Source organism: Balaenoptera musculus, chromosome 1, assembly GCF_009873245.2.
Source record: "Balaenoptera musculus isolate JJ_BM4_2016_0621 chromosome 1, mBalMus1.pri.v3, whole genome shotgun sequence".
NCBI classification, from domain to species: Eukaryota; Metazoa; Chordata; class Mammalia; order Artiodactyla; family Balaenopteridae; genus Balaenoptera; species Balaenoptera musculus.
The window spans coordinates 4,143,915-4,168,132 of NC_045785.1; the positions used below are offsets into that span (position 1 = coordinate 4,143,915).

The following is a 24,218-nucleotide window of genomic DNA, read 5'->3' on the forward strand; positions in this document are numbered from 1 at the left end:
CCCATAAGATCCAGGCTCTGGTCCTCTTCTCGGTGCCACGACACGGCATAGTGATGAAAGACGTGAAGTCAGGCTCATTGTGTGGGCTCGTCGTCTAGAATTTGCTTTGATTTGAGCTGAGCTCTCGCCAGATCGCCTTTCAAACCTCACCCCTCAGACAGCGGATCGAGTGCTTTCCTGTCATCCCAGCTTTGTGCTTCTTAGGTGATCAGAGTGAAAGACGATGCACCCAGCCCAGTGTTCTCCGCGTTTCCTTGAATTTGAGCTGATCTGTAGCCTATGGAGCTCTCTGGGGTGTGCGGCTGCGATAGGACCCAGGCCAGGGTCGGGACAGGTGCGCTGGCATCTTTCTGATGCATTTCCTGTTGGAAATCATCACAATGTGTCCACTGGGGGAGAGTCTGTCACCAGAGGGACACGGCATCCAGAGGTCCAGCCCGAGGCACGTCCATCAGCAAAAGCCCCCCAGGCGGGTCCCTTCCTCCCTCTGTGCAGCCTCTTCCTAACCTGTAGGGGTGGGGCGTGCACTACAGACACGCGTGCTCTTGTAAATCTCTAACTCTGGGAATTTACTTTGACGTTTCCCTCCATCGAGAACATGCCAGGCTTACGGAACCCTCAGGGCAGCTCCGCCAGCTTTGGGGCTGGACACTCGGTACGGCTCGTGGGGGCAGGGCCCTGGTGTCTGTTGTGCGTCTTGGCCTCCAGGCCTGGGAGGTCTCTCGGTCCAGACCTGGGTTCCCGGCATGTGCACCCGCAGCGGTGACGGAGCTGTGGGGCCGTTATCGCCAATGCACCAGGGACCTCGCTCGGGCAGTGGGTGCTGGGGTCGGCGCTGGATTTCCATGTGGCTTTTTCCTTCCCACAGCCTTGGCACCTCCGAACATGACCGTGGGCCTGGGTCCTCAGGCTAATTTTGCCATTGCTTCAGTGCCTCCCGTGAGGTCTCACCGCTTACCGAGAGCTCTAAAGGGACGAGCGAATCTTTGATTCTACTGGAATTTTTGCTAGATAAGGTCTTGCTTGAAATAGTTAGGTCTGAGCTTGCAAATGCTCTTATTGAATGAAGTGTTTATCATCATATACGTATGTATGTGTGTATGTATGTGTGTGTGTGTATGTATGTATGTATGACATAATATGCCAGAATGAATGTTTGCCATCCGTCCACAAGGATTCAAACTGAATCCTTGAAACCAAACATGCACTTGAATCCTTGAAACCAAACATGCACTTGAGCCGCATCCTCAGAGGTCCTGGGCCTGCCTCACTCCTGGAAGGAAAGGAGTGAGCTGAGACAGGCAGAAATATCCCCGAAACAGGCCAGCCGGCTGAAAGTGCTGGTCCCGTAAGAGGTGCCAAGTAAGTCGAATTGAAGTGAAAGGGTGGTCCAGGCCCCTTGCTGGCCCCCCGGACCCCCTGGATCCACCCTGTGGTCTACCCTCTGCGACCCCTCTGGCTGAGCGTCCGGTCCCCATGAGGTCTTCTTGCCCCGTGGACAGGCTCTGCTAGAGATCTGAATCTCCAGATCTGAAGACCACCCACCCCCAGCCTCTCAGCTCCACGTTCAATGCCACAGGCTCTGGCTGTCCTGCCCTTTGGGGCTCCAGCATGGTTACTTCCCACAGACATTTGGCATCTTTTGTGGGGCCTCTGGTGATGACCTCTAAGGGGGTGGGGTCTGTGTTCAGCAAACTGGGTGCCACTCCCAGTGGGGGGTCCTCGTCACCCAGGCACTGACACGGCTGTTGGATGGTTATTTAAGTCAGTCAGCAGGGTGGCACCCCCTCCTCCAACAGGGCAAAGGTGTCCAGGGCCCTGCCCTCGAGCAGCTCACAGACGGGTAAGGGAGGGAAGACCCTGTACCTGTCAGCTTTTACACAGAAGACCGCATAACAAACTACCCCAAGTCACAGGGGCAGCAACAATAAGCATTGATTCCTTGCTCATATGTCTGTGGGTTGACTGGAGTCAGTTCATCTAGGCTGGGCTTAGCTGGGTTGGTCTCTGAGCTGCAGGCTGGACGCCGGTGTTCACCATCTCTCCGTCCTTCCTAACCAGGGGCCATCCCAGGCCTCTTCTCATGGCAGAAGTGCCAGAGAAAACAGCAGAAACACAACTGTCTCTGAAGGCCGACGGTTAGAATTGGTACAGTCACTTCTGCTCATTCTTTTGGCCAAAGCATGCTCATGACCAAGCCCAATGTCAAGGGGAAAATATACTCCCCCCACCGACCCATGGGAGGAATCATGGTCATGTGACGCAGAGAGGGGGCAAGGGATCGGCCACGGTAGTGCAATCTACTCCGAACCCAAATCATTCTAACAGTATCTAGGAGGCAAAGTGGGTCATGGGGGGCTTCCCTGGTGGCACAGTGGTTAAGAATCCGCCTGCCAATGCAGGGGACATGGGTTCGAGCCCTGGTCCAGGAAGATTCCACATGCCGCAGAGCAACGAAGCCCGTACGCCACAACTACTGAGCCTGTGCTCTAGAGCCCGCGAGCCACAACTACTGAGCCCACGTGCCACAACTACTGAAGCCCGCACGCCTAGAGCCTGTGCTCTGCAACAAGAGAAGCCACGACAATGAGAAGCCCACACACAACAACGAAGAGTAGCCCCCGCTCTCCGAAACTAGAGAAAGCCCGTGCACAGCAACGGAGACCCAATGCAGCCAAAAATAAAATAAATTAAAAAAAAAAAAAATAGTGGGTCATGGGAGAGTCCAGAGAGTTGGTGGCGTTCCGAGGAGGGAGGAATCACAGCCAGCTGAGAGTCAGGGAAGGCTGCATAGAACCTTTGGGCTGGACCTTGAAGACTGGACAGAATTCAACAGACACCAGGAAGAACATTCCAGTAGATGCGACAGCCTGAGCACAGCTTGGAGAGGCGCCCTGAGAAGAAGAAGTAGCGGTCACACCATCTGGGCCATCAGGGACAGGACAGGATGGAGAGTAAACAGAGGCCAGACTGTAGAGGCAGCTGGGGGTCTGAGGAGGGAGAGCCAGGAATGCCAAGCAGAGGAGCCTGGACGGCATTCAGTGGGCACCGGGGAGCCATCGATGGTGTTAGAGCAGGGCAGGGGGCAGGGCTCTGCTGCAGGAAGGAAGCCCGGTAGCAGGAAGTGAGACGGGGGATGGAGATGCTGGATGAGGAGCCAGGAGAGAAGGAGAAGGGCTGAACCACAGGAGCCACAGGAAGAGAGAGTGAAGGGTACCAGGAGCCACGTCCATGGGGCTTGGTGTCTGAGGTACAGGTGCTGAGAGGGACACCGTGATGAGAGGGGAACGGTGCCCCGGGGGAAGGAGATGAGCCTCATTCCAAGCATGTCAGGCTGATGACCGCCACCCAGCAATGAGGCCCACTACGGCCACTTCCAGCCAGGGGGTGACACGTGACATGGAACCTGACAGTGGGCTTCAGCCTTTAAGAAAAACCATCCCAGGGAATTCCCTGGTGGTCCAGTGGTTAGGACTCTGTGCTTCCACTTCAGGAGGCATAGGTTCGATCCCTGGTCAGGGGACTAAGACCCCGCAAGGTGCGTGGTGCAGCCAAAATAAATAAATTTTTTAAAAAAGAAAAGAAAAACCATCCCAAGTCCATCACGAAGGCCTTTCCAGATCATCACCCACTACCAGTTACCTCCGGTTCCACGCCCTCCCCCGGCCTCCCATTTCTTTCTACTCCGGATCTGGTGAAGTGATCCCCCCACCCCTTGTAGCCACCCCGTTAGCAGGTTTGTCATGGGGTAATCAGCTCAGCCTCCATCCAGAATCCCACAGGCACCGGCGCGATTTCTCAGCTAGAGGATAGTGTCATGCTGAGACTTTGGGGGGATCCTAGTATGACACGAAGGGCCCCTGAGGTCATGAACCCGGAACGGGGGCTCAGCATAACATCACCCCAGGGCTCAGCCTCAAAGCGTTTTCCAAACCTCAGGTCAGGACTGTGAGGAAGGGTCTCCATGCCCCCACCTGGAGAGAGAAGCAGTGTGGTGTCCAAACAGCAAACTGCAGGAACCTTCCAGCCATTTATAGGTCCTGGCAGTATAAGACGTACAATCTGGGGCACGTCCCGGTGGAAGGGAGGTGGGGCATCCGTCTGCGTGTGCTGAGGGTGCGTCTTGCCAGACCTCAACCCCTTCACTGTGGGTGGTGGTCACGTGCCGTGGGGCCTCGGGGCTCCCCTGCTTGCAGAAAGTTAAGAACAAGGTGGGACGGCAGCTGCAAGCCTGGGTCCCGTCCTCAAATACCAGAAAGCACAGCCTGCGCCTCTCCACCTGCGGTTCCCAGGGTCAGGTCTCGAGGCAGAGGGTGTGCACCCGAGGGGATGGCAGGACCCCAGCCGGTGCCCCCTCCCAGCCAGCACGCAGGAGGCTGCCTTGCCAGGCTGCACCGCGGAACCACACTCCCCAGGCTTTTAGGGGAAGAGGCACGCTCGTGAATAATTCAGCCTCTTTCACTGAGATGCAGATGCCCTAATAGGACTAATGGACTCGCTGCCTCCAAACCCGACCCTTGTGGGACTTATTCACCAATTGCTTCTGACGTTCTGCAGTGACACTCCCTAATGAGGGAGCTGCTGCACCAGCTCCTTAAACGCCTTGTGAACCCTAATAAACGAGACTGTGTCCCTTTTAACCAGCAGACACCAGCAAGGCAGGTGAGTGGTCCCTTCATCCCTTCAGCTCCAGGAGACAAGTGGCAGCTGCCTTCTTGGTGGGGGGAATGCTGCTGGGGAACAAGCATCCCGGGAACAGAAATGACAGGGACAGCTTTTGGGGATGCGTTTGGCTGATCAGAAATTAGACCCTCTGTGTTTTCAAAGTGGAAAACCTCAAAAAAAAAAAAAAAAAAAAAAGCCAGCCCTAGGTAACCACGGGAGGAAGGAGGGTGGGCGTTCTGCCGCTTGAACCTGCTTGCCTCCCAACCCTGCTGCTCTCCCATCCGGGGAGACCTGGGCTGCAGCTGGTACCCTGTCGGGTTCCCCACTAAGATCCAGCATTTTCAAGTTTCCCCCCTGAGAATGGCAGCAGGAGGCTGGGTGCTGTCTGAAAGGTCTGTTTCGAAACACAGGCCTGAGAGGGCCGGGGGCTGCTTCTTTGGGCCTTGGTTTGCTGATGGTTCTCGAGCAAAAATAATTTTGTTTTTGCCCTGACGCGATGCTGTGCACTTTCGAGCCGCGCTCCGGAATGATTTCGAGCCACTGCCCTCCGCGCTCCCGCTTTAGGAACTTAGGCCGGTTTCTCCGGTGTCGAGACACATGTCGCCGTTTCAAAGAGACTTTCCGGATTCCTTCCGGATCCCATGTCTCGTGTTTTGGTGGCTTTCAGTAAACAGACCTCAGTTCAGGAATTCCAGGTGGAAGGCTCTTCAGCAAGGTCGCGATTCCCACGGACTTAACGAGGTTAATGTCTCTTTCCATTTTTCCATGTCACGCGGTTCATTCGCGTGAATTCCCCAGACCCCCGTCCACAGGAATAGATTTGCAAAAGGCAGGCCCCAGCACGGGGGGGGGGGGGGGGCCTGTAGGCTCTGTAATTAGTGATGGCTATTAAAGAGGGCTGATTTTTCCTGAGATGGGGAGGCAGTATGGCAAAGAGGAGGAGCGAGAGGTCGGGGTCCCTGAGAAGCCAGGTGGCCAAGGTAGGAGCCCCAACAAGGGGAGTCTTCGAGGGGCCCCTCATCCAGGGACCCAGCCCTGCTCGCCTGCGGAGGAAGCCGGCTTATTACGCCGTCCTCTCCCGCTGGACAGCATTGGTGACTGTCCGAGTCCCTCTGTGTCCTTCCTCCCCCGCCCTCGAGGGCCTTAGGAGGACCCACGCTTCCCAGCCCCTTCCTAGCTGGGCTTGGCCCTCCGGTCACAGACCCCCTTGTGGACACCAGGTCCTCACCCTCCACCCCAGGTCAGGGGCCACCGTGCTCGCCCACGGCCCACCCCTCCTCCCACGGGTCCCCTGGCCCAAGCCTGCCCTGCGCCACCAGGACCCTCACGTCCAGCAGGAGGCTCTGGGCTCCCTCCATGCAGCTGGTGGCCCTGCCCCACCCAGGGGCCCCTCCCAAGGCCGCTATAACTCGAGATGAGGAGAGATCCCAGGCAGGAGGGACCCCAGCCCCACAGAGAGGCGCCCTCCAAGTCCTGGCCGCACCCACTGCACCCATCTCATTAGGGATGTGTGTCTCCGCCAGAGCAGGGGCGATGGATAACGTCCACATTTCATCCTACACGGCTCCCTCGAATCACTCAGGCCCATGTTCACGTGCGGCCTCTAGAGAGGCCCCCACTGGCCCACCCACCTCCCCTCCACCCCCTTTTGTGTATTTTGTCCTCACGCCACTTATCATAACTGGTGCCACGGTCCACACCTCGTGGTTGGTGGCCACCTCCCACACGTGGCATGCTCCCACGGCGAGGCCAGCCCCTGTCCAGTTTTCCAGGCCGGTCCCGTGCAGCCCAAGGCAGCCTGCACAATAGGCCTCTGCTCATCCCACTTCACAGACGTGGAGACTGAGGCTCGGAGCGGTGCAGGTGCCTGCCTGGGTCGCACCGCGTGGGTGACACACCCACTGGACAGGGCTGCCCCTGTCCAGAAGCAGGGCACTCAGCCGCACTGGCATTGCAGCTCTGGGGCCAGGGCTAGATTTCCAGAGCCAGGTCAGACCAGGATTGCTTTTTGCGGGTCATGTCTTGAAAGCTCTAATGGCTATTGATCTCAGCCTGGCTGGGCCTGGCTGGGAACGGTCGCGTCTGAGGTGGGTCCTGCTCTTCGGGAAGCACCCCGTAACTGCTGCTTGCCCGGCTGTTCTCTCTGAACACGGACCCCCAGGGAAGCCAGGACTGGCCTGCTTTTGCCCCACGCAGGCCACACAGACGCCTTTGAAGCAGCTGCCTGACGGGTAGTGGGCAGCGTGCACTTGGAGGGGAGGAGGGAGGGAGGGAGCTGGCGTTGCTACCTGTGGGCGTCCATGGTGCCACATCCAAGGTCAAACCCACCCACCCCCACCGAGCCTGGGCCCCCTCTGCTGCCCCAGAATGATTCTCCTGGAAGGTGGGTATTTTCGTGTCCTGCAAAAGCATCCCTCAGAGACCTTAGTCCAAATCCTTGGGGGATGCTAGAGGTTCTGGGCCCCCCTGTGGGTCTGAGCTGTGGTGATGCAAGTCCTGGCCCAGGAGAAGGCAGCCTGCAGAGAGCCTTGGCCTGAGTCAGGGGGCCAGCCCAGCCCCTCCAGGTGCTGCCGGCACGGCCAGGGAAATACCCAGTTACTACTTCGGGAGCTGAGGGTGCAGCAGTGAAAGTAGATGGAAAAGTCCCTGCCCTCCTGGACCTGACCTTCAGGGGGTCAGATGCAACAAACAAGATGACTAGAGAGGACAGAAGCACGTCGTCAGGTGATGATACCTGCCATGGAGAAAGGGGGATACGAACTGGGGATGGAGAGCTCACCTGAGGAAGGACCAGCCCAGGCGACCCCAACGCCCTCTCCGCCCTAGGGACTCTGCAGCTGCCTCAGCCCCGAGGGCAGCCTGCCCAGCCCTTCGCAGGGATAATGGAACTTGTTTTCCCTTAGGGCAGAGGTGGGGACAGTGCTGGTTTCTCCAGTTCGAGGGCTGGGCTCCAGGGTCCAGCTGACCCAGCTGAAAAGACGCATCTCACCTCGGTGACGGTGACGATTCTGGGGCCACGGTGCAGGCATCTGGGCCGGGGCAGAAGCCCATGGTCAGATGCAGGGGGGAGCGGGGGAGAGTCCCTGGATTGTAGAACAGCCCTGCCCCCTGCGGCCGTGTCCATGTTGCCCAGTCAAAGCCACCGCAGGATGTGGACGCACAGCTGTGACGCCGGCCCTTCACTGAGCTACTCACGTGTGCGCGTGAATTGACACAAGGGCAGCATTCTGTGCACACACGTGTTCCCCTCTCCTTTCCTTTCTTGACGCTGTCTCCTGGGACTCATTGCCTATCAGTCCACGTGGAGACACCTCACGTGGCTGCACAAATTTCCATTCTATGGATGAGCCATCGTTTACATAACTGATTTCCTATTGATGGACATTTATGTTTTTAGTTTCCAAGTGTAATCATCCTTTCAGACGACGATTTAGCAATGGTTCTCAACATTTAAGCTTTGCAGTTTCCAAACCTATTCCCTCCTCCGCTTCACTCCCTCCTTAAATGCATCCGCTCAGTGTTTCTATTGCAAAAACTCGTGGATTGTGACATAATTAATTTGAGCATGGAGCCCAAAGAACTGTGCTGGTGCAACGGTGCTTTGTACAAGCAGAGAATGCACATGTGGATAACATGTCCCTTTACCAGGCTGTGAACCAACAAATAGGGCCTTCCTGGGGGCGCGATGCCCCCTGGCAAAATCACACTGGAATTTGCTTCAGCGACAGGTGTGCTTATGCTGCTTCCCGGGACGGCCCTGTACCTGGTTTTACCCTGGGAACACCTCCAGGGGGTGCCGTGAAGTCTTCCACTCTGGGAGCCGGGCTCTCTGCATGCTCCTGCCCCCTTTGCATTTGGAGCATTTTTTTGAGATCTCCCACCTGGAATGCAGCTTCGCCTGTGCTTGTCTCATGGTTGCAGCGGCAGAGGGGGTGGCTCAGCCAGAGTTCCCAGCCAGTGCAGCTTTGAGGACCAAGAATCTCAAGCCAAGAGGTGTTTACATTCCGGGGCCGGGCCCTGTCCCCAGGCGCCAAGACCCCTTGGTGGCCGCTCTATCTTGGTGGCAGGATGTGTCCCTGCCTCAGCCCCTGCCCCAGCCCCAGGGCCGGCGTCCAGCCTGGGCACCGGGGACAGCGGGATGCTCTCTAACCCATCACCACTCGGCGTTTCCCGTCCGGACAGTGGCAGCTCCTGGGCCGGGTGGGACCATGTTGTCCATGACGTACAGCGAGAGCCTGAGAAGCGTGATGAGCAGGTGTCACTCAGACTGGGCCCTGCAGCCCGTCCGCCAGGCCAGCACGCTGGAGCTGCAGCAGCTGCGGGAGGTGCGGGCAGCCGCCCAGGCCAGGAACATGGAGAGCTTCCTGCGCATGCACGGCCTCTCCCTGGACAGCTGCACCGCCCGGTGCACCGGCATGAAGTACCGGTAAGGGCTGGGCTGGGCGGGGGCAGGAGGAGGTCCCCTGGCCGAGGCAGGGGCTGCGAGAGGGATGCAGCCCAGGAAACGGGGTAACGGCGTCACTGTCAACTGGGGCAGACTCCTTGGGGTTTAAGAATGCTGACCGTGGGACTTCCCTGGCGGTCCAGTGGTTAAGACTCCACGCTTCCACTGCAGGGGGCACAGGTTCGATCCCAGTTTGGGGAACTAAGATCCCACATGCTGTGTGGCGCAGCCAAAAAAAAAAAAAAAAGAATGCTGACTGCGTAGGAATGTATAAAAGAGGAAAATGAGAGTCTGCAGAGTCCTCTCCTCCAGAGATAAGCACTGCTGCGTTTGGTGTATCCTCCATGGGAAAAGAGTATGGTTTCTTGAAAAAACTGTGCAGCAGGGGTAAACATACTATGTCATTTGTCTTCTTGCCGTGTCTTTGGGACACATTAATTATTAGGGGTTGACTAAACACAAATTAGGGGAAATCCCTCAATTCATCGTCTCTACCAACAAATCCATCCCAGCACCAAAAACCCATGCGAGGTCCTGGGGACCAAGATGTGCTTAAATTGGGCTGTCCTCATGGGAAGTGGCCTCTGAATTGGTTGCTGCAACTACGCTTGTAACTGTGATTAGCAAAGGCTGTGGATTAGGTGTCCCTGTGTTCTTGGATGCTGGGTTTGGAGGGTTCCTTCTGAACCTCAGAAAGACATTCTGTTTAGCTCGCTTGTCATTGAAATCAGCATCTGGGACAGTGCTCTGACCTGCCCACTTTCTCCTCTGAAAGCCTCAGAAAGTGGCCAGAGAGCCCCAGAGCTGGCATTTGAGTTGATAAGTTACATACATGAGGCTTTATTCCTGTGCCTCCCAGGGACAAGTCCTGGCCAGAGCTAGTTGGCCAGAAGGGACCCCACCCACCCACCTAGTCTATGTACAGTTGCCAGATTTAGCAAATAAAAATATAGAACAGGACTTCCCTGGTGGCTCAGTGGTTAAGAATCCGCCTGCCAATGCAGGGGACACGGGTTCGAGCCCTGGTCCGGGAAGATCCCACATGCCACGGAGCAACTGAGCCCATGTGCCACAACTACTGAGCCTGTGCCCTAGAGCCCGCAAGCCACAACTGCTGAGCCCACGTGCTGCAACTACTGAAGCCCACGCGCCTAGAGCTCGTGGTCCACAGCAAGAGAAGCCGCCGCAATGAGAAGCCCACGCACCGCAACGAAGAGTAGCCCCCGCTCACCGCAACTAGAGAAAGCTCACGCACAGCAACAAAGACCCAATGCAGCCCAAAATAAATAAATTTATTTTTTTAAAAATATATATATAGAACACCCAGTTAAATTTGAATTTCAAATAAACAACCAGTTTATGCCATCATCGGGACATAATAGCAGAAGTTATTCGTTGTTTATCTCAAGTCCAGATTTAAGTGGGTGTCCTATATTTGACTTGGTTGCCATCTAGCGCAGGCCCCGGGGTGGTCTGGCTGTTGTCTGGAGAGAAGAACAGAGGCCAGCCCTGTGGCTGTAACATTTTCTCCTGCAGACAAGTGTTTGGATCTTCAGCATGAGGTTGTCATTTAAAGATATAAAGCACTTCTGCCCTGAGTCCATTAGATGGCAGAATTCTTAAGGCTTTGCATTATAAATCCAGATGTAAAGGAAGGACAAAGGGTCAGCTAGTTTGGCCTCGAGGACCTCCTGATTCTGATGGAAATTTCTCAAGAAGGAGATGAGGGTCTGCATTTTTTCTTTTTCTTTCTAGATTGTTTTGATGTGGACCATTTTTTAAAGTCTTTATTGAATTTGTTACAATATTGCTTCTGATTTATGTTTTGGTTCTTTTGGCCTTGAGGCGTGTGGGATCTGAGCTCCCCGACCAGGGATCAAACCTGCACCCCCTGCAGTGGAAGGCAGATTCTTAACTACTGGACCACCAGGGAAGTCCCTGCATTTTTTCTTTTTTTGGCAAGTCATTGATACTTTTCATTAATTCAGCAAATGTTTACTGAAGATCTACTTGGCTCCAGGCTTGCCAGATGCTGCGTGAACAGGACAGACAAGGTCCCTCCCCACCCTGTTGGACATTACATCCTGCTGGGGGATGGCAGAGAAAAAGCAAGTAAATGCCTAAGAGAGTCAGGGAGACCAGGGGCAGCTGAGACCCCAGCCGCCTGAAAGAAGGACCACTTGAAGACGTGGAGAAGAACTTTCCAGTCCAAGGGGACAGGGGCACATGTGAGGAGAGAAGGCCCAGGGCTAGAGCGAGGAAGGCGAGAGCAGTAGAGGTGAGGCGGGGCGGGCAGGGGGGCCGGAGCCTGTCCCCCGCCCCAGGGAGACCCCAACTCCCTCAGGTGTGGATACCATTTGTAATGGAGGGGGCACTGGGGTGAATTTTGTCCCCCAAAATTTCATCTACCCAGAACCGTAGAATGTGAGGCTATTTGGAAATAGGCTCTGTGCAGATGTAATTAGTTAAGGTGAGCTCACACTGGAATAGGGTGGGCCCTAAATCCAGCGCCTGGTGTCCTAATAAGAAGGCCCAATGAAGACGCACAGGGAAGAGGCCCTTTGGTGGTGGAGGCAGCAGTGGGAGGGACGCGGCCACAAGCCAAGGAACCACGGCCACCAGAAGCTGGCGGAGGCCAGGATGGATCCTCCCCTGGAGGCTTCAGAGAGAGCGCAGCCCTGCCCACACCCAGATTTCAGCCTTCTGGCCCCCGGAGCTGTGAGAGAACCAGGTTCTGTTGCTTGAAGCCCCCCCAGTTCGTGGAACTTTGTCATGGCCCAGGACCCGAACACAGCCGGGAGGTGTGAGTACTGGAACAAATCTCTTATTTGCCTGACACCCCAAGGAAAAGGGCTGTGTCCCATCTGAAACATGTGGGACTAACTGTGGGGCTGAAACACCCTGGGGAAACTTGCTTCCCAAAGAGCTGAGTTGACAAGAAAACCACTTGAGCCTTTAGCGTCTGATGGGCCAGATGTCGCCCCCGTAGGGCCCGCCCTTTATCTGGTGGATTTCATCTTGCTGCATCCAGGGGTTTTGGCTAACTGGGAAGAGGGTCTCGGAAACCACGACCAAGAGTTATTAAAGATCCCAGATAGATGCCGTTCCGCGGTTAATGTTCCCGGCAGCAGCTAGGCTGGGACTCAGCTAAACCTGGTCTTAAATATTAATATAAAAAAGATAAAGCCTCCAGATAAGTGCTCCTCCGTGGAGCAAGGCGACCACCGTACCATGGGCCCAGACACCACATCAGCCGACCTGAGCCTGCAGCTGGGGGAAAAGGCTTTCTTGTTAACTTTTCCCATTTTTTTTTTAACTGTCCTCAACTCTTGCTGTTTAAAAAAAAAAAAATGCACTGAATTTTTAAATCTACACAGTCCCTCTGTAAGCTCCCCTTCCCCATGTCCACCTGACTGTAGTGATGGAGGGTCTGGAGATGTGGCCTGAGACAGGACAGCAGCTGTGGCCATAGGCCGGCCAGAGGCTGTGACCTGGGCCCAGGCAGTGCCAGTTGGACACCGGGCCTGGTTCAGGTGTGTTCCTTGTCTGCTACCCACGGCATCAGGAATGAACCCAAAGTCCCCACCATGCCCTGCGCGGCCCGTGCTGTCTCTGATTTCGGCTTGTACACCCTCCCTCCCGCTCAGGGTGCTCCTTCCTTCCTTCCGTCCTTCCTTCCTTCCTTATCTCAAACATGCAAGCTCATTGCATCCTCAGGGTCCTTGCACATTCTATTCCCTCCCCTGGAAGGTGTGTCCTCCAGATTTTCACAGGGCTGGTTTCCTCCCATCATCACATCTTTGGCCTCAAAGAGACTTTCCGCACCACCCAGTCTAAATAAATGCCCAGTGAGTCATCCTCAAGCCCACTGCCCTGTCTCTCTTACCTTGTTTTTGCCCATCTGCACCCCACCGGGAGCACAGCCTCTGTCTGTTCCCAGCACCTAGGACATTTCGAGCCTCTGTAAGTATTGCCTGGGTGGCGTTATGTGGTCTCGGTCTTAACCCACTTTTCAGAATATTCCCCTGTAAAATGTGTCTCCTTCCTGCTGCTTCCTTGGCAGCAGAACTGGAAGCTGCGTCTGAGACTCTCTGATGCAGCCCGGAGGGCGGAGAGCCCCGGGCAATGAGCCTTGGTCTTGAGCTTCTGGCAGGGCGGGGCGTCCTGCGTGCCTGTGGTTTCTGCCTCTAGATCGTAGCCTCTTACCACGAGCCTCTTACAGGAATCACAGGCAGTATTTGATTTGTGGTCAGGTTCATCGAACAGACTCTCCAGTTGCTCATTTATTCACAGGAGGTCAGTCAGGGAAGACTTCCTGGAAGAGCTGGGAACCCAGGTGTGTCTTAGAGGATGGGTGGGAAAAGGAGGAGGGGCAAGAGCAGAGTCCAGAGAGGGACGGTGGGTGGAGCAGTCCAGGCGGCCAAGCGGGGGCCAGTCCACCTTGAGACAGTCGTATGTCAGTGTCCTGGGGCTGCCGTAACACAGCGCACAGCACAGTGTTCAGAACAGCAGCTGTCTATTCTCTCATGGTCCAGAACCCAGAAGTCTGGAAATGGGGTCAACAGGGTCACACTCTCTCTGAAGGCTCTAGGGAAACATCCTTCCTTGGCTTTCTTTCTCTTTTTTATTTTTCACTGGAGTATAGTTGATTCACAATGTTGTGTTAGTTTCAGGTGTACAGCAAAGTGACTCAGTTATACATCTATATATATCCACTCTTTTTTAGATTCTTTCCCCATATAGGTCATTACAGAGTATTGAGTAGAGTTCCCTGTGCTATACAGTAGGTCTTTATTAATTATCTATTTTATATATAGTAGTGTGCATATGTCAATCCCAATCTCCCAATTTATCCCTCCCCCGCCATCCCCCGGCAACCATAAGTTTGCTTTCTACATCCGTGCTTCCTTGGCTTTCTTTGCCTGTAGACACATCACTCCAATCTCTGCGTCCATCTTCACATGACTGTTTTCCCTCTGTGCATCTCTGTCTGTCTCCAAATCTCCATCTCCTTATAAATACAGCAGTCACTGAATTCAGGGCTCACCCCCAGTCCAACAGGACCTCAATCTTTACATAATAATATCTACAAAGATCCTATTTCCAAATAAGGTCACATTCACAGGTGCCGGGAGTTAGGACTTGAACATGTCTCTTTGGAGTCACATTTCAACCCACAGTGGGTCCCAAGGGCTGACTCAACTCCTGAGCCTGCAGGGACATCACTGAGTATCCTGAGGGGAATCCTGGCTCCCCCGCCGCTACCTGTATGAACGTGGACGAGTCACCTGGCCTCTCCGTGTCTCAGTGTCCCCATCTGGAAAGCAGAGACTATAGTTACTTCCTCACAGAAGTGTCCTGAGAACTAAATGAGATAGTGACGGAACTTAGGGCTCCCGGCTTGGCTCCTGGTGGGAGAGAAACCCCAGTCTTGGAATCTCATGGGTGCAAACAGTAGCACCTGGAGATGCAGCTCCTGCTCTGTGTGGACATCAAGCAGATGGGAAGGGAGCGGGGAGGGAGGTGGCGAGACGAGCCAGTCACTCGGGACGAGCTGCCGTGCAATGATGTGGGGGTCCCTCGTGGGCCCCCGGGGAGGGCCGGCCCAGGACCGTGGTGTCAGCCACCGATGGCCTGCCTTCGTGCTGGGTCTGCTTCTGCTGGCGGTGGCCACCGTGCTGGGGCCCAGCGGCGGTCCCGGGCCTGGACACAGCCACCCATCCCTCTGCGGGTCCTGGGCCTCCCGCCCCAGCTCCCCTGCCTTTACAGGGACATCACGGCCTCTCCCTCCCCTGTGTCGGGGACGGGAAGGGCTGAGTGATCCTAACACAACTGCTGATGTGTGGCTTTGTAACCAACGCACAGCACAACGCAGTGTCTCCCAAGCCGGCCTGGCAGCCGGAATCAGGGGGTCACCTGTCAGCAACGCCGACCCTCAGGCCCTGCCCAGAGGTTTGCGGGATCCGCCCCCAAGAGGCTCCTCCGATTGGGCAAGACGGGAGCCCTGGCTGATCGGCTCTCTGCTGTCCAACTGGAAAGGCGGGGGTCAGCACAGCCCAGTCAGACCCGCAGACAGTGCCAGGCAGCGTCCCCACCCTCACCCTTTGACCTGGGGTCTGAGAGCAGCAGCCTCCGCGGTGCAATGAGGACGGGCCCAGCGCTGGTCTCCCTTCCTTGACCTCTCTGTGCCTCGGTGTCGTCCAGCGAACGGCAGCATCGCAGGGCCCAGCTGAAGGTTGTGGTGGGAACTCAAAAAGCGCCCGGCACAACGGCTGGGGCGCAGCGGGCACCGTGTAAGTGTTAGCGCTGTGGCCGTTGTCGTTGTTGTTATGCCTCCAAGGTACTTCTAAGGATGAAAAGAGAAAAGGTGCAAGAAGCGCTTACTCTGGCCTGGGTACAGCCGCTTAGTACACGGCAGCGACTAAGAAGCAAGTGGGGCCAATTCACGGCTAAGCAGCCTTCCTACCTTTTAGGGCGGGTAACGCTGGGCGTGACTGGGGCGTGAGCTCCCAAAGGAAGCACAGCCACAGCACTGAGCCCCCGAGGGGGCTTCAGCTCTCACGTACCAGAGGACACCTCCTCCAGGAAGGCCACCGGTCTGCCACCCTTTGCTCTCAGAAACCTCAGGGACCAAGGACCTCCCATCCCACTGCTCCGTCAGGGTGGCCCCCAACTCTTCAGCAGCTGCCCCCACCTTGGGCAGGAAGTCACTGTTGAGTACAAATCAGGACACAGCACAGTTGGGGCAGCCTTACTGATACAGGGGAGGCACCCAGGCCTCTGCAGGGCACAGCCGAGGCTCGTCCTCATTCCTGAGTTGCTGCTGCAATCCGTGCTTTTAAAAACCATCTTCAGGGAATTCCATGGTGGTCCAATGGTTAGGACTCCCCACTTTCACTGCTGAGGGCCCGCCTGGTCCAATCTAGGGGCACAGCCCCCCCCAAAATTTAAAAGCCATCTCTAAAACTTCTACTCCAGGCCTTGAGGCTTCCATGGGCCTCATTCTGTGCAGGGAGGGTCCTGTCCCCTCCTACTGTGAACCTGTCACTGTCTTGGGGGAAGGATCTGGCTGGGCCCCAGCTTTCTTATCTCCCCATCCCTCACTGGGACAGGTGGGGGGTGGATGCCAGGCACCACACAGGAAGCTTCTGTCCCGAGAAGCTCTCTTTGGTGGCACTCTATGGACACGGCAGAGCTTTTATTTGGGATGGCTGCCCCTCTGATTAATCACGGCAGGAACCAGCTGCTTTGTTTTAACAACAGCAGGTACTGGAGAGGCAGAAAAAGAACCCAGAATCTGCTGTGGATCAAAATCAACCATCCACACTCGATGTTTCTGCCCAAAGCCCGTTTCAAGTCGACCAGCCCGTGTCTGGGACTCACTTCTCCACCCAAACGTGTTTGAAAGGAGAGACCCTTTGGGGGTAACATTTAATTGCGGCAAGTTCGGGTCAAGGTCTTAAGCTTTCAGCTTTCCATTCTTGTCTAATTCTTGTGATTTTCTAAGAATATTATGAGTTGTGACCCCTGTCTGGGGCACATGAAAAATTACAGACTCTGGCCAGCTGTGAAAACCCACCTACCCGACTTCCCCGCTTGGCAGTTCTCTGCTGGACCCAGAGACACCTTTGTCCTGGATTCCCTAGGTGGGTTCTGAGGTCAAATGTCCATTCCCATCATCCCCACAGCACGTTATAGTGGGATGGAGTCGGGGCTGGGGACTCTACTACCAGGCCAGGCCCAGGAGGTCCTGCAAGAGTGAAGGCTTGACTGCTGCCGAAGTCTGGGAGGGCTGCTTCCTGCTGTGGCTCCCGGGCCCCTGGTATCACTGGGGAGGCTGAGGTCGGCGACACTGGGAGGAAGGAAAGGTTACTGCTGCTTGCGGGGGGCAGGGGACTGCTTCACACTGCATGTACTATCTCAGCTGATGCCAGAGGTCGACAAGGATTTCAAAAGCAGAGAAACGGGAAGGGCACTCCCACAGGGAACAGCAAGAGTGAAGGCCCAGAGACTTTTGAGGTCATTGACATTTTTTTTTTTTTGGTAAGTTTTATTGAGATATAATTCACATGCCATACACCCATTTAAAGCATGTAATTTAATGGTTTTAGTACAAACAGTTGTCCAAAAGTCACCCATTTTAGAACATTTTCATCACCCCAAAAAGAAATCCTGCACCCACATTAGCTATCGTTCCCTGATTCCCCACTCCCCCCAGCCCCCAGAAACCACTAATCTACTTTCTGTCTCTATGGATTTGCCTGTTCTGAACATTTCATATGCATGGAATCATACAATATGTGACCTTTTGTGACTGGTTTCTTTCTCTCAGCATGATGTTTGCAAGGATCATCTGTGTCGTAGAATGTATCAGTACTTCATTCCTTGGTATGGCTGAATAACATTCTACTATGCGGCTATAGACCACATTTTTTTATCCATTCGTCAGTTGATGGACATTTGGATTGCTTCCACTTTGGGGCTGTGATGAGTAATGCTGCTGTGGACATTTGTTTTCAAGTTTTTGTGTGGGCGTATGTTTTTAGTTCTCTGGGTACATACCTAGGAGTGGAATTGCTGGATTGGGGGGTGAGGCAGGTGACCTTTTACACACTGTGGTGACTAAGTCTTTGTGGATCTCTCTTAAAGCTTAAAGCACACCATCTGGTTAAGAGCAACCCCTGAGGAATAGTAAGATGCCAGGCCTTGTAGGATCTGACAGCTTGCCAGAGCACAGAGAACAGTAGAAGGTGGAATGAAGTAGGGGATTTCCACATCCTCTCAGCCAGTGCATAGCACCACTCAAAGCTCTTGATAAAAACACAGCTTCCCAGGCCCAGCCCCGGAGCTACCGATTCAGTAGCTGTGGTTGGGGCCCAGGAATCTGCATTTGCAACAAGCTCCTCTAGCATCCTGGCCAGGGGTTGAGCATCTCTGCCGTGGACATGAGCTCCACGAGCCTGGGGAGGAGCCACAGGCAGAGTCTTTGCCACCTGCAGCCTCTTTGGCAGGCCTGTGGGCTTCCAGAGGGCCAGGACCTGTTGTCTTCAAGTGCGAGGTTCAGCAGGTGGAAGGGCCAGCACTGCAGGCTGTCCTTCCTCCTTCCCATCCCCCCACCCACCCAAGGGGCTCAGGGAGGACCCCACCCTACCCTGAGCTCAGGGACCCAGGCCAGCCAGGCCCCTAGGTTTTTACGGGCAGGTGGAAGAGGAAGGCAGAGCCGGCCTGTGGGTCCTGAGGGGCCCCACTGGCCTCCACAGGTAGCGTCTGTGACCTGCCAGGGCCCCCTGGGCAAAGGCACCAGCTCTGCCCTCCCCAGGCCTCTATCCCCAGGTCCAGGTCCCCACCTCAGGGGTGGTTCCTGCTGCCGAGTCAGGCCACGGGGAGGACAGAAGGGGTATTCTTACTGGTGGGGATGGGGGAGGGTCTCACACAGGGGTCTATCCTGACTCCATGGCCAGAAAGCCACTCCTTTCTGCTGAGGGACCGTGGGAGTGCTTCCCAAGGACCAGCTGTGTGAGTGCTTTGCAGGCGTGATCTGGCCATGCCTTTGTGACCTGGTTGGACACAAGAGCACTGAGGCTCGGAGAGGGGGTCACTTGCCCGAGGCTGCCCAGCTCAGGAGCGGGGAGGCTGGGACTGCAACAAGGTTTTATTCTTAACTTCTGTGTCAGAAAGGCGGGGCCAGAGCTGACAGCAAGTCCAGCCACCATCTACCGTGAACATCTCTGGATGGAATCTTCTCTGGGTCCTGTCAGAGCATAAGGTGGGCAGCCAGCAGGCGTGGAAGGTTCCTGCAGAGCCAAGCTGGGAGGGACAGCGTGGTCCTCAGGCCAGCCACCTTATTCTGTCAGTGGATACCCAGGGACCCAGAGAAAGCAGGACACCTGCCTGGGATCACACAGCGAATTAGCAGCAGAGCCTGAGCTAGACCCCCTGACCACCTGCCTCCCATCCCCCACGCTTTCTCAGCCCTTCCCGCAGGGCAAGATGAGATCCAAAAGGCAGCTTTGGCCAGGGCCACCCTGCAGAGTGAGAGTGGCCTGCTCAGGGTCAGAGGGCAAAGCCAGCCCTTCCTGCCAACGGGGGCATCTCTCTGGGTTTCAGGAAACCCGTGAGCTTTGTTCTGTCTTCATCCTGATCCCATGAGTGTGGGAAAGGAGGATGGGGTAAAGCAGGGGGATCTTCATTCATCAATTCATTCACCCATTCATCCATCCATTCATTCACTCATTCACGCCAGAAGCATTTATTGAGCATGTGCCAAGAGCTAAGTGCTGTGCGGAGTGCTGGAGCTTCTCAGGTCTCTGGTCCCTGGACCCCGGGCTTCTTTCCTAACGTCACCTGCGTCATTACCATCTAGACAGAATGGTCCTCTCTCCTCCAGATTTCTGGTGATCTGACTGCTTGTGCTGAACCCTGGTGGCAACCCCACCTTCCTGGGTGAGAACCACCAGGGGACAGAACTGGCCAGGCCAGCTGGCTGCACCCTCAGCTGTCCACCTGGCTGCAGTGCCTGCCTCGTCCAGTCCTGGCTGAGCAGCTGTTAGCCTGGAGCACCGGCGCCGACCTCCCGGGGATCGGCCAGGGCGATCGGGGCGGCTTGTGCATCCGCTTCATTAATAATGAATCACCTCCTGCACCTCCCATGCCTCTCGCCGGTCACCTCGTTAACTTGGTGGGAGTCCCAAGAGCCACAGTGCGCAGAGCCGGGGGTGGACGCCAGGCTCCCTCCAGGAGACTCGGGGAAGCCTGGAGAAGCAGCTGCTCCCCGAACCCCTGGGCTGCCACCCTGATGGGAGGCGCCCTCCCTCCTCCTCCTGCTGTCAGGGGACAGCGGTGTCGCTCATTGGTCGTGAGTTGCTGGCAGCCCAGCCCTGCCGAACACAGCTGGGCTGGGGGCTCGGGCGGACAGAGCCGGACCAGGGTGGGGCAGAGGAAGGACCCGCTGAGAGGGGAGAGGCAATGGCCGCCTCCCCACCCCTCGATTCCTGAGCTCTATCTGATCAGGTCTTTTCTAGCACGTTTCTGGAAATTTCACCCCCTTCCCCCGGAGAGCGCACAGGCTTTTTCTACGTCAGAAATCTGCACTCCTGAAGCAACGCCTGGTGGCTTCTTCACCTTCTGGGATAAAGTCTTGTCCCAGGCGGAGCAGGGCTTCCAGGGGCAGGTGACTTCGGAGCCCGGAAGGAGGGGGGACGTGGCCAGGAGCTGAGCACCGGAAACATGCAGGTGTCCTTCGTGTGCTCGGAGCACGGCCTCAAGGGCCGGGGCCCCGAGGAGCGGCTGGGCCGGCCGACAGCCAGCAGCCCCAGCCTGGGCACCCGCGGCCACTTCCGCGTGGTGGCCATGGTGGCCCGGAGCCTGGGACAGCTGTCGGTGCAGAGCCTCCTGAGCACAGGCGAGGCCAGCGTGACGCAGCCCGGGATGAAGTATAGGTACGCGGCGCGGGGCGGCTGTGCGGGGCGGGGGCTGCCCTCCCACCCCCGTCTGGGGGAGCTTTGCAGATGGGGGGAGAAATAAAATCGAGGCTCAGGGTCAGGCGCCCGTTTCTTCCCGACTGCAGGGGATGATGGTGCCTTTCTTTCCTTCTGCCCGTTTGTTTCCTTTCTTGGGAGGGGTCACTATAGCTGGGCCCCCCCCCATATTGGACTCCAGGTAAAGCTTCCTCTTTCTGGAAACCCCGGGGCACCGGCCACAGACCCCTGCCCTCCCCCTGGGCACACAGGCCCCAAAGATGCCCCGTGGGTGGTCTGATGCCTTTGCAGCTAAGCCGCCTTGACAAACCTCAGTTTAGTAGTCAGGGATACTGGGTGAACCATGTGATGGAGTTAAATCTTCCCCCCGCAAGTGAGCCCGACCCCAGGCCTGGGCTCCTCTACAGGCAGGGCTCCACAGGGCACAGAGCAGCAGCTGGAGTTCCCTGCTAAGGGCTCAGTCCAGGCTGCTGTGTGTCCCTCTGCTTCGGCCCAGTCCCCACCTACTCTGGGTGCGCTCGCCGTGACTGGTACGTGGAGAGCGTGCAAAGCACCAGTGTCAGGGGACAGGGGCCTTCCTGCTGTTCCTTGCATGCCCCCCTTGCTCCATCCAGGGCCTTGCTCGGGTGGCCGGTGGATGTACCCGCGTGGAAAAGGAGGGCTGGCTTCGTACCAAGGGTCCGCGAGGGCAGGGTTGTGGGTCACCAGGCTGGAGGTCTAGCTTTTCTCATTCATGAGTTTCTCTTCACTTAGAACATTTAGCACTTCCAGAATGGTATTACTGGGGAAAGGGGGGTTCTTACAACAAACCGTCTGCATGAGCTGGAAAAGCTAAGTTAGGTCCCTGGTTCCCAACCCTGCTCTCAGTGACTCACAGGCCACCAGCCTCAGAAAAAGCCATAGAAGAGTCTGGTTGTGTTTGAGGAGAATGCCTGGGTTTCTAGCTGGTGTTGGTGCCGACTTGAAAAGTGTTGAGAGAATGGATCTTTAACAACTGAGCAGTGTGACTTAAAACAAAACCAGTGCCCGGAAGTTGGACCTCATGTGAAGGAGCCGTGTCCTAAGTCCCAGGCGTCCTTGAGACGAATTCTGGAATAACTGGGTCCTTCTGCGTCTCCACCCGTATCCTTTCCTTCCCTGGTCCTTGGGGGACATTTGATGTTCTTTTATGGGCATCTGGGGTACAAGGCTTTTGTTCCCATTCTCTAAATTCAGTGAGGACAGTCCAGAGCAGAATTCTCTCTTCTAGAAGCTCTGGTGGTTTATATCTTTTGTTCAGTGGGAATCAAAGGCTAGGAGTAAACAGAATCTATTTTTTAGTTTAGATTCGTGTTATCCGCTGGGACTTTTAAGTCAGTCCTAGGATATCAAAGGAGTTAGTACAAGTGAGACCATTTCCAAAAATACGAAGCACTCTGTAAATGGAAAATGTGGCTATTGACATGATTCCCTCTCAAGCTCCTAAGATCCACTGAGGATTAGATATGTCAAAGAGCCTGAGGGCTTAAGATTACTGCGTCTGTGTGTGTGCACCAGTGTGTGTGCACCTGTGAGTGTGCATATCTGTGTGCATCTGTGTGTGTGCACCTGTGTGAGTGCGCATCTCCGTGCGTGCGTCTCCATGTGTGCACCTGTGAGTGTGCATCTCTCCATGTGTGCATCTGTGTGTACACCTGTGTGTGTGTGCATCTCCGTGCGTGCGTCTCCATGTGTGCACCTGTGAGTGTGCATCTCTCCATGTGTGCATCTGTGTGTACACCTGTGTGTGTGTGCATCTCTCCGTGCGTGCGTCTCCATGTGTGCACCTGTGAGTGCACATCTCTCTGTGTGTGCGTCTGTGTGTGTGCATCTGTGTGTGAGCAGCTCTCCATGTGTACGTCTGTGTGTGCGCATCTCTCTCTGTGTGCGTCTCCGTGTGTGCACCTGTGAGTGTGCATCTCTCCGTGTGTGCATCTGTGTGTACACCTGTGTGTGTGTGCATCTCTCCGTGTGCACGTCTCTGTGTGTGCACCTGTGAGTGCGCATCTCTCCGTGTGTGCATCTGTGTGTACACCTGTGTGTGTGTGCATCTCTCCGTGTGCACGTCTCTGTGTGTGCACCTGTGAGTGCGCATCTCTCTGTGTGTGCATCTGTGTGTGCACCTGTGTGTGAGTGCGCATCTCCGTGTGTGCACCTGTGTGTGTGTGCGCATCTCCGTGTGTGCGTCTGTGTGTGAGTGCATGCATGTGCACGTGTGTGCGTGTGGCACATGTGGAGGCAGGGAGGGCAAGACAGGCAGTAAAGGGAGGTGCTCGTTGGGCCAGAGAGTTTGCAGTCTGAGGATATGGGTTCAGATCCCAGCCCCAGCTCCTCCACACTGGGGGGCCCCCGCCCGTCCTTACACATGGCAGGGCCTGGGGAGCTTTTCTTGGCAGTGGCAGGAGGAAGGTGGGTTCATTTCCCTGTAGGATGTGTAGTCTCATACCAGCTGAAATGGGAGCCAGAATCCAAACCACTGGATCCCCTCGCTGAGCATGAGGTGCCTGCCTTGGGGTACCTGTCTCATGGGGTTGCTCCATAATGACTATCCCAGGGCCACAGCCAGGGTGCACGCAGGTAGGGGCTGCAGGGGACCTGATCCAGATCTGCCCCAGTTCTGACCACCTCCTTCAGAAGCTGGCCCTTCACAGTGAGGCTGAAGGTGTGTGGCCTGCACCAGGGTGCCACATTCTTGCCAGGGGTGCTCAGTGAGGGGGAAGGGGTACACCAAGCCCCGCGAGCAAGGAGAGGGACCAGCATTTGATCCTGAGGGTCTGGCCCCAGGGCCTGGACTTCTCAGCCCCACGTTACACGAACAATCACCCCTGGGACCCTGCAGCTGCCAGCTACAGTCTGATAGCAAAGACCTGGAAGTCCAGGCCTGTCCTTAGGGAGCCTGGAGCCTGGGGGCTGAAAACAGATAATCCCCCGCAGGGTGACAACCAACCAGAAAACGCCCTGGCAACCCTGTCCGTCAAGCCAGCTCATCAAGACCCCGTTGCTTTCCATCACCCGATCATATTTTTGTCCTCCGCCCAGATGGCTGAAGTTAAAGGCCCTGAACAGCTATTTTTACAGGATTTGTAATTGCCCGGAGTCTGAGGTGCAGTGTTTAGGGGTGCAGCGCGTCGGGGGGCTGCGTGATGGGCGTCAACTGTCTTCCTCCAGCAAAGGTTAAATCCCTGAGTCCTCATTAGCCATTTTTCCAGACCCCAGGAGGGACATGAGGCAAATTAATAAAGACTAACGTTGTTGGGGTTGAGAGATTTAGCCAACTATTTTATCGTGATGTCAGGTTTTAATTAGGGGAGGAAAAGCTGTAGGAAACGATCTTCGCGTGTTGAAAGTTTCGAGTGGCAGCGTGTCACCAGCCCTGGTCCACCCGAAGCTGTGATCTGTTGAGCTCGCCCCACCCCCACCAAGCTGCCGTATTTCTAAAGCTCCTAGCCCTGAGATACCCTGTCCCTTCTCGTTCCTTCTCCCGAGGCCTGGCAGCGGATGGCAGAACTAATACCATCATTTTAACAGGGAAACAACTTGAGCGGGGTAATTGCAGCATCGCTTGGTGTCCTAGTTTTGCTAAATTATTCCTGTGGGCGGTGGGTGGGGCAGCA

At 55.8% G+C, this 24,218-nt stretch overlaps 1 protein-coding gene across 3 annotated transcripts in view; it reads left to right on the forward strand.

The window, feature by feature from the left end:
• The window catches only part of KCNAB2 (potassium voltage-gated channel subfamily A regulatory beta subunit 2), a 94,979-nt gene that overhangs the window by 43,061 nt on the left and 27,700 nt on the right, over positions 1-24,218 (forward strand). Inside the window, exon 3 of one of the 3 annotated variants that reach the window (XM_036832434.1) lies at positions 8,848-9,091. The exons of the other annotated variants lie outside the window; for them this stretch is intronic. Coding sequence (XP_036688329.1) covers positions 8,848-9,091 — 244 coding nt within the window. The remainder of the gene's footprint in view (positions 1-8,847; positions 9,092-24,218) is intronic. 3 annotated transcript variants of the gene reach the window in all.